General features: G+C 39.2%; 1 protein-coding gene across 1 annotated transcript; it reads right to left on the bottom strand.

The window, feature by feature from the left end:
- Positions 1-5603: 5603 nt before the first annotated feature.
- LOC147883322 (alpha-galactosidase-like) lies at positions 5604-9260 on the bottom strand. Its single transcript, XM_087399469.1, has 15 exons — positions 9208-9260; positions 8027-8641; positions 7841-7899; positions 7696-7752; positions 7544-7578; positions 7241-7344; positions 7034-7106; positions 6776-6834; positions 6603-6668; positions 6430-6513; positions 6222-6286; positions 5996-6078; positions 5819-5909; positions 5656-5708; positions 5604-5609 (listed from the first exon to the last, which is right to left on the bottom strand). The coding sequence occupies exons 2-15, from the start codon at positions 8158-8160 to the stop codon at positions 5604-5606; spliced, it is 969 nt and encodes a 322-aa protein (XP_087255595.1). The 5' UTR covers positions 8161-8641; positions 9208-9260.
- Between the last annotated feature and the right edge of the window lie 521 nt (positions 9261-9781).

Genomic DNA, 9781 nt, shown 5'->3' with positions numbered 1-9781 from the left:
AAGAGTTGTGATGCATGTATGATGTTGTGTTTGTAGTTTTTGTTGATTATACACCAATTTGTGACTTATTACTTAAGTGGCATTTACTGATGATATTTATATAATTATTTCATGCACACAATTTTATGATATGAATGTGTGATGATGTGATTATTTGGAAATAAATCCTTGTGTGATGAGGATTTTGATATGAATATGTGATGATGTGATATTTATAATATATTTCTTCATGCACACAATTTTATGATATGAATGTGTGATGATGTGATTATTTGGAAATAAATCCTTGTGTGATGAGAATTTTGATATGAATATGTGATGATGTAATATTTGTAATATATTTCACTCGCAAGTATTAATTCCCAATGCTCCACTCACTTAAAGTACAGCATTCCCATTGCTCTGCAAAATTTTATTCAGTTGGACAGTCTCCACTCACTTAAAGTAGAGCATTCCCAATGCTTCTCTCACTTTATTCCAACCCTTATCCTTATCATAGCGAACACATCGTGCCTTAGTGCACTTGTATTCTTCCATCCTAGTCTCCACTCACTTAAAGTAGAGCATTCCCAATGCTTCTCTCACTTTATTCCAACCCTTATCCTTATCATAGCGAACACATCGTGCCTTAGTGCACTTGTATTCTTCCATCCTAGTCCTTCGACAAACGCTCTCTTATTTCTTACATCCTAGTCCTTCTGATTAACTTGTATTCGTCTTTCACTTTACATCTTCCCTCACTTTCTATCCCTTCAAGACACTCTCTTATTTCTTACATCCTAGTCCTTCTAATTAACTTGTATTCGTCTTATCGCTCTCTCTCTCTCTCACTTGTAATATATTTCACTCGCAAGTATCAATTCCCAATGCTCCACTCACTTAAAGTACAGCTTTCCCAATGCTCTGCAAAATTTTATTCAGTTGGACAATCTCCACTCACTTAAAGTAGAGCATTACCAATGCTTCTCTCACTTTATTCCAACTTTTATCCTTATCATAGTGAACACATCGTGCCTTAGTGCACTTGTATTCTTCCATCCTAGTCCTTCCACAAACACTCTCTTATTTCTTACATCCTAGTCCTTCTCAGTAACTTGTATTCTTCTATCCTAGTCCATCCACAAACACTCTCTTCTTTCATCCATCCTGATAACTTGTATTCTTCTATCCTAGTTCTTCCACAAACACTCTCTTCTTTCATCCATCCTAGTGCTTCTCATTAACTTGTATTCTTCCATCGTAGTCCTTCCACAAACACTCTCTTCTTTCTTCCATTGTAGTCCATCTCCCTTTCTTTATCATCTCCCCACCCATGGATGTCCTTGGCATTGTCGAAGACGTGGAGTTCGGAATTAATAGTCTCAAAGAATGGATTGCTGACCAAGGAGCACAGAGAGAGGCCAGAATTCTACAAGGTTCTCCTTTGACACACATGGAGAGCGAGGAATTTGATGCACAAAGGCATGCACAGAGGGAGGAGACTCTCAAGATAGCAGAGAGTGAAAGACTTTTAAGACGTATGATAAAAGCACGACAAGATCTCTTAGACTTCTTAAGTAATCTTTGTTATCGCAGCTCTCATCATGGGCGGTTTGATGCGGATGCTGAGAGAACAATAAGAGCCTCACAGAGAAATTATAAAGAAACAATTTGTGATTGTTTAAATTTCTTCTTTGCATGTAATTATGTTGAGGATACAGCTGTGGAGGCAGTGAAAGATTGGGTTATTGAGAAGATAAGAGAGACCAATTATGAGATCTTCTAGACTTTGGGTGATTAAGAAGAAGCAATTTCTTCTTTGCATGTAATTATGTTGAGGATACAACTGTGGAGGCAGTGAAAGATTGGGTTATTGAGAAGATAAGAGAGACCAATGATGAGATCTTCTAGACTTTGGGTGATTAAGAAGATAAGAGAGACTGTATTAAGGTGTTTTTTGACACAATATGGCTTTGAGTTATATGATCTACTTCTTGTACAAATGTGATGTGCTCTTTTTGAAATGTACTCTAGTTTTAATAACATGTCACGCCATTTTTTCTAATTTGATTTTTTAAAATCTTACTTTCTGTCTCTTTTAACAATGTGATGTCCTCTATTTTTTATGTACTCTAGTTTTAATAGCATCTCACGTCATTTTTTCTAATTTGATTTTTTAAAATCTTCCTTTTTGACTCAATGTTTTGTTTTATAAGAGCCTCTTTTTTTTTAATGTTTTATCCAAAATTATCTCACAAAATGAATTTGGACATTGCACGAGTTCAAAATTAATGAAATAGGTGTTCTTAGCGTTATTTTTTTAAGGTTCTTTCAATAAATGCATCCTTTTTACATATTTTTGCAAGTTGAAAGTACTAAAACCCTACTCTTTTGGATCCTATGCACTTCAAACATGAGACTGATTATCTTTTATAGAGTAGAAGATATGCACAAGTGTTGGATTGCATTCAAGAAAGATTGTTTTTGAGTCTTTGATAGCATTGAATTTCGCTCTCTCTCTCTCTCTCTCTCTCTCTCTCTCTCTCTCTCTCTCTCTCTCTGTTTTACTTTGAAGAAACATTGAGAAGCTTTCTAGTATCCGCTAGCATGCAAGTGTGTGTGTGCGCATACACACACACAAACTATGGTGGTCACACACACACACACATCAAGTGAAGGATATGCCACATACACACACACGCACTATGGTTAATCCATTTCATATAAAACTCTCCTAAAAAAATTTAGAGTTGCATTTTTCTTTTGAATCTTTGAAACCAAAGACATGGTGCAAAGATAATGATTATTACAAGTAGCATCATTAGGTTGTGTACCTCCTTGGTTAGAAGAAGATGATGTAGTGTTGGGGAAAGGTAATGAACTAGACTCAAATGAATCATCAAATCTAGTAAAATATGTTGTGATAAGAGAAGTGGGTTACAAGGAAAAGCTTGTGAAACTAGAATGGTTAATGTTGAAACCTCAATCTCAAGATGTGGATAGAAAGGATAATTTTTTTACAGTTGGAGTCTTGTGTAAAAGTTGTGTCAAATTTTAAAGAGACAAAGTCTAGAAAAGTGATGATAAAGTGACAAAGTCTAGAAAAGTGAAGCGAGATGTTTACCAATCATATGATCATCTCATAGGTATTACAAAATGATCTTAACTTGAGATTGTTGTTTTTAATAAATTAAAAAACATTCAAGCTGAGACAAGAAATTATGTGTGTTAATAAACTATTATTAACCTATATTTTCTTATTATGAATGAATGCAGGTCTTTTGAAGTACGTAAAGAAGGACTCTTCTAGCCATAATCAATTCTTTGATCTTTTTCAAAGCATGGTTCAGAAAAATCCATATTTTTTTAAAAATGACGCAAAATTGTAGTGAAAACGATATGTTGTTGGTGAGCCTGCTTCATTGGGATCGACATTAGAGACCCAAGTAAGAGAATGAAGTTCTTCAGTAGATGCACCCTCATAATTTGAGATATCTAGAGTGCCTACGTATACTCAAAAATATCGTGACAGAAGTAAGGTTTATGGCAAGGTATTTTTGAGTACGTACTTTCCCAATCAACAACAGGTGATGAATATCAAGTATTTTACTCTATGAAAATGGTTCGAGGATTCACCAATAGTAGATTTGAGACACAACAAAATGGAACAAAATTAAAGTCGACTATCGAAAAGCATTTCTTTGAGATAAAGCTCTTAGTCTTTGGGGCTAAGAGCTAAAGTTGGATGCAAGATGACATATATGATTGGCATGTGAGATCACTGCAAGCTAAGAGAAAGTATTAGAACAAGAAAGAAATCAAGGGTATATAGTATGGAAACACCTACTTTTCTTTGTTAAGTTAGAAAGCTTAACTTGTGCTTATCAATTAACTATTAAATATTAAATTTTTTTGCTAATAGACTCTGAGCGAAATTCCAAATTTAGGTGTGACTTGTGACAAAGTATGCTCGAGCAAAGTGCAAGTATGTTTCTTATATGCTATAACAATATTCATTCAAATAATTAACTATATCAATTTAAGTAACTTCTGACTTGATGTCATTTTGCATGTTAGGTACATGAATTTAACCAAGAGGATCAAGACATAATTTTGATGAAGTACTTTGGTACTCGAAATGTGCTTGATGCCTGTATATGAAGCTTCTTAAAGCAAATTTTAATAATTTGAGAAGAGATACTGGCCGCATAATGTTAGTAAAAATATGGAGTATGATTTGAAACTTATGAGAGAAGATCTAGTATCTTGGCTATTGGAGAAACAAAAAGTAGTTGTAAAGAAGATTCGACAACAAGGATTGTCTCTAAATGACATTCATCTAGGAGTTGAATAGCATTACTCATTCTTCTTATGATTCACTTAATTTGGAATGGAATACAAACATTTCTTTTCTTACTCTTGTTTCTAGTTGTTGTTAGTATATAGTGAAATTGTATTAAAATAAAAAAATTATATTAATAAATAGAGAAATTGTATTAATTGTGTGAAATTGCATTTAAAAGCAATGAATGACTTTACTACATAGTGAATCTTCTTTATATAGTCCAAAATTTTGTCTATATATATATATATATATAATTTTCATTCTATGTTTCATTGTATAGTGGATGTTTTTTCTATATGGTGAATCTCTATGGGCCAATTCTCTACATAGAGAAATTTTGTGTCTATATAGTGAGATTGTATCTATATAGTAAAATTCTAATAAGAACTCTCTATATAGTGATTGTTTTCCCCATATAGTGAAATATTTTCTAGGTAAACTATATATATAAACACTCTCACTTTCTCTAGTATGGACTTTTAGATATGTGTACTTCTATCTCCTAAATCTTTTTTAATCTACCAAATCCTTTTTTGTTCTTATAGAGATTGGTCAAAAGGTCCTTGTGGGCCCGCCTATAGATATATATATATATGTCCACATGGTCGTATGATGCTGTCAACTTTTCCCACACCTCTTGCGCTGTGTTGCAGAGAGTGTACTAGTTGCGTGTTATGGGCATACCCACACGCCCCTATTGACATGGAAATTTTACATATAGGATTAATATTTTGAGAATCCCAACTCATATGCAATCTCTCATCTGCTGCACACCAATGTGATGTTGAGATTGCAACTGGCCGGTGTGAGGATGAACATGGAGAGGTGGTGCGATCCCACGCTCCCCTTCAGACACCCTTGATAGCAGTTGGGTAGATCGCTTTGCTGCAGCATTTGTCAAGCAAACAATCGATATATTGTTAGTAGATCTTGATTCATCTCCATCAGTGTTTTTCCATTACGTTGTTGTTTAGCAGGGTTAACTTATGATGATGCATTCCGTCCATGATTCCATGCACACGGTAGGGATGATCTAATATTGGCTGAGTCTACATTCACACATCCGTATCATTCCATGCGATGTAATGCGGAGATGGGATAGTAGTTTCATCTTTTACCTGCCACAGATCTCGAACTTGCACTACCTGAGTGCTTGACAGCCCCAAGTCTTGCCAGTTTGCGGTGATATTAGCTTCCAAATCGCCTCGATTCCATAGCACTGCAACTGTTCTCCCCCCCGACAATGGCCCCGCCCACACCTGCGTGAAAACCCATCGTCTCAGGACTCCCATTGATACTTTAGTTTCCATCAAGAGCTCCTCAATGTGTACCTCCAAATCTCCCGCCGTTAATGCCACCTTCGTCCCCTGAGTTCCGAGTGAATCTACTTGGAGCATACAACCCATCAGAGTCTAGACTATGAAATGAACTAAATCGCCCTTAGCAGATCATGCGGACGAGTATAGCAATAAGAGACTATGGGATGATTGTCACCTTGATTTACACCGATCACATCTGCATTGCTTAGAATGTCGAGAGTGTCCTTTGTCATGTTACGGACATCGCAACCGATGAGGAGAGGAGCCTAAAAAGATTAAAAGGAATTTCGAGTCACTTCATATGCACAAAAATCCCATGAACATCACCTAAAGTTAACGTTATTGCAATAACCTTCATGAGTGCCCATATGCTAAAGTGCGAGCGGTACTCCTCCTCGGTCATTCCTCCGTTGCCAACCTCTAACATATCTGGGTCTGTAGCAATTGCTCAAGTGAGAAAATCTATTAGATCGGAATCATCACAGCATTATTAGAGTACCAGTGATCGTCACAATCTCTATAATTAATTCAACTCTCGACAAGGCAAGCTGGTCCTGGTCTTGATCTCCATTACGTACCGTTCCATCCACCTGGTCCAGCATACTGAGCCCATTCATCGTTCAGATCTGCGTTCGAAGTCATGCTACAAATTGATGACAATTATATCGATTTCAATTAGATCCTGGCTGGGAACGTTGAGATAGAATATAGGTCTAGGATGGAGTACGTGCAAATCCATACTATTAATGGAATTTGCTCACTGAATTTGATCGAGATTCCGTGCACCTCTGCCAATTGTCTTGGATATCTCCTGTTGTACGCCAACTGTTTCCAATCGATGCAGCCCATGTCGCTGGATTGTCCTGGCCCCTGAAACATTGGTGCATCATATGAGAGTGGTGTGTTGAGACAAACATCTGCCTTGGCTTTATCGAAGCTACTATCAGCTGCCATCTCACCATTCACACAGCGAAAAAAAGACCGCCCGTGTAGTGTTGAGGAGTGCATTGCGCATGATGGTATACCTGACCAGTGAAAGCCAGCAGGGTCAGCTGTCTTCAATTCTATATTCTGTGTAATCGTTGGAAACAAAGACAAGGAAATTTAAAGCTTCCGACTTAGACCAACGAACCTTGCCTGGGGTGAAGTACCCTCATTATTGCAATTGTCATACTTCAGGTAATCGATGCCCTGGATTGGATATGAACCATAGGCAGTCAAATTAGGAAGCAAGGAACGTTCAACAGATTTAATATGTTGAGAACATTTGGTTCAAAAGATTTCACATATTCAGAACATTTGGGTTTGCGTAGCGTTTTGCATTCTTGCAATTGGACTGAGATTGTAAGTTCAACAAAGTTTCGAAGTCAGTAATCGATGTCACAAATACCCAAGAAGAAAATGTATCAGCATCTTGTTGTTCGTGACCGAGAGAACCTGGTCTCCCTGCGCAAGTTTGATACCTTCAGCACAGAAATAAGCCACGGGAAAGATTAGAGCGAGTGCGGGGTCCTTCGGGAAAAGGTGTACGTAGGTCTTGGGCAAACAACTTTGTTCCATTCTATAAGGCAAAAATATAAGGATTGCATACACGTACCCCGCATCGGAGTAAATTCCAAGTTTGAGGCCCAAACCGTGCACGTAATCTGCGAGGGCTTTGATGCCGGAGGGAAACGTAGAGGGGTCTGGAACCAGGTTGCCCTGTTTAGAATTGGATCGATTCATCAAAATTAATATCCTCTATGGACTTTGCAGAGGACGCTAAATGTCTAGTAATTAAGATATTAAAGATCTAGAAGACTTTTCAACCAGAATCGCCTAAGCACACAAAACGACTTGATCTACAAGGGGACGTTAAAGAGGGTGAGGTGGTCCAAGGAAGAATCCGTGGGGGAAATACCTGATCGTCACGGTTTAGATCCGCCCAGCAATCATCTATTGGCAAAATGTGGGATTAGAACTAGAAACATTTTATTAGCGTCGAATTTAGCCCTTGCTGACACCTCTAGAAAGCTCTGATTATATCGATAGGCAAAAGAAGTCGCACAGTACCTATGTTCACGAAGTGGTATCCCAGCTTGGCCAGGCCAGATGAAGAAATTGCAACAGCTGCATAGATTGCATAGCCACGTGCGGCGCAACTCAGTCGCGCCATCAAAAGCAGAAAACAGAGAGCTGGCGAGTCTCAGAAAAGTACCTGTGTCACGAATTAATTGCTCGTCGATACCGCATCCAAATTTGTTCCAGCTATTCCATCTGCGAGAGGTAGCGTATTATATAGGAGATTCCATGGAAGGCGTGTATACTGTCAATTTCGTGGCTGCCGATAAAGAAGAAAGCGTCTGAAAGAAACGATGCCAGGATCGACTAGAAACATGCTTACCCCATCTGAGGCGTGATCCCTAGGCCATTGTTCAACAAGCTACGGCCGGGGGCGGGTGCTTGATGGGATGCGAAGGAGCTGGTAGGAGCATTTAAGAGAATGAACAGAAAGAGAGGCTGAAAGATTAATGGCATGGCGAGGCGGATGGAGGAGTGTGTTGGGTGAGGCTACTGGTTTGGCATGCATGCGTGATAACGAGAGTGGAAGTGATGACCAAAGGAGTGAAAGCGAGAAACTAGCATTAGAATGATACACAAACTAATTTATCGTCATCATTGACGAAAACGTAGATCAGCTTCAAGGCTACGGCTTCGTATCAGTGATTATACTAGTACGCGATATCCGCTATCAACCAGACACCTTGTTATATCTTCCATGTGTAGTTTGTGTGTGAGCATCCCAACCAAAATCAACACGCAGATTCATGCATATTATAGGAAACATCGACAGAGAATTGTATTGTAATTCATTGCCGACCGCGTAGCTGAACAAAGCTTTGCGTGTTGAGGTCTCATTATATATGCCTTTGACAGAAGACCACCTCGCCCATTAATCCAAGTCATCTCTCTTGGAAGCATCCCAAAGCCGAAGACTCGCTTGTTGGAACTTTCCGAGCTGATTTAGCATGTAAACAAGATCACGACAGCTTCATTTTTTGTAAGAGGACATGATCGAAGGTTAATCTTTGTTTAAAGACTGATTATAATCGAGACGCATCGAAAGTGAAACTATTCGTTTGACCAATCTTGGCATTCAACACATAGCACTTTACACTCTGCACATAGTACTTTGCATTCAACACATAGCGCTTTACACTCTGCACATAGCGCTTTGCATTTAGCACATCATGAGCACACATTTATGTTGGGAGAGTTTTACCACTTCCTCTCCAAAATTATAAGAACAAGGAATGTGCCCTTCTTTGGGTTCATTTCAATTTGCATTTGCAACAAAGCACTTTTGATTATCCACATAGCACCTCGGGGGGTGATCACTCATCATATGTAACCCTATCACGTGAGTTCAACAAAAGGATATTTTTTATTTCTAAAATTTATAGAAATAAATATACATAAGGGACTATTTAAAATAGTTTTGGAAAAAATTTACAGATTTGTATAGAAAAGGGGTACATTTTATTAATGAAAAATTTACACAGATAAGAGATTTTAGAAATATACCTTGAACGCACATGGTATAGAGGGTTTATACATAGTGACCCCCCCGAGCTTGCTCTTGCTTGTTGAAATGAGAGAAACAATGAGAGGAGGAGAGTATATATAAGAAAAACTAGGGTTTTAAGTGCTTCTCTCTCATTGGTCGTTCTATATCATTATCTCCTCTCCCATTGGCCTCTCCATCACATTGTCTTCTCTCCCTCTCCCACCCACTCCCATCCTCCCACCTCCACCTCTCACTCCCACCTCTCACTCTCACTCCTACTCCCTCTCCCTGCCCCCCCATTCCCACTCCCTTTCCTACTCCCACTCCCATTCTCCTACCCCCACCTCCCCCATTCCCACTCCCACTCCCACTCCCACCCCCATCCTCCCACCCCACCCCACCCACTCCCATCCTCCCACCCCCACCTCCCCCATTCCCACTCCCTCTCTCACTCCCACGGGCCCCATTCTCCCACCCCCACCTCCCCCATTCCCACTCCCTCTCCCACTCCCATCCTCCCACCCCACCCCTCCCACTCCCACTCCCATCCTCCCACCCTTACCCCACCCCCACCCCCACCCTTCCCACTTC

The sequence above is a fragment of the Dipteris shenzhenensis genome, chromosome 28 (assembly GCF_047967505.1).
Source record: "Dipteris shenzhenensis isolate YYH24624 ecotype China chromosome 28, Dip_SZ_1.0, whole genome shotgun sequence".
NCBI lineage: Eukaryota > Viridiplantae > Streptophyta > Polypodiopsida > Gleicheniales > Dipteridaceae > Dipteris > Dipteris shenzhenensis.
The sequence above is the reverse complement of the archived record's forward strand: the minus strand, read 5'-3'. Positions and strand labels throughout refer to the sequence as shown.

Excerpts from the sequence above, each read along its gene's own strand:
- LOC147883322 (XM_087399469.1), bottom strand. The coding sequence starts at position 8,160 with ATGCCATTAATCTTTCAGCCTCTCTTTCTGTTCATTCTCTTAAATGCT. Across the intron at positions 7,345-7,543 it reads ATCTAAACCGTGACGATCAG|GGCAACCTGGTTCCAGACCC; the intron begins GTATTTCCCCCA and ends AATTCTAAACAG. Across the intron at positions 7,107-7,240 it reads GGAATTTACTCCGATGCGGG|GTATCAAACTTGCGCAGGGA; the intron begins GTACGTGTATGC and ends TCTGTGCTGAAG.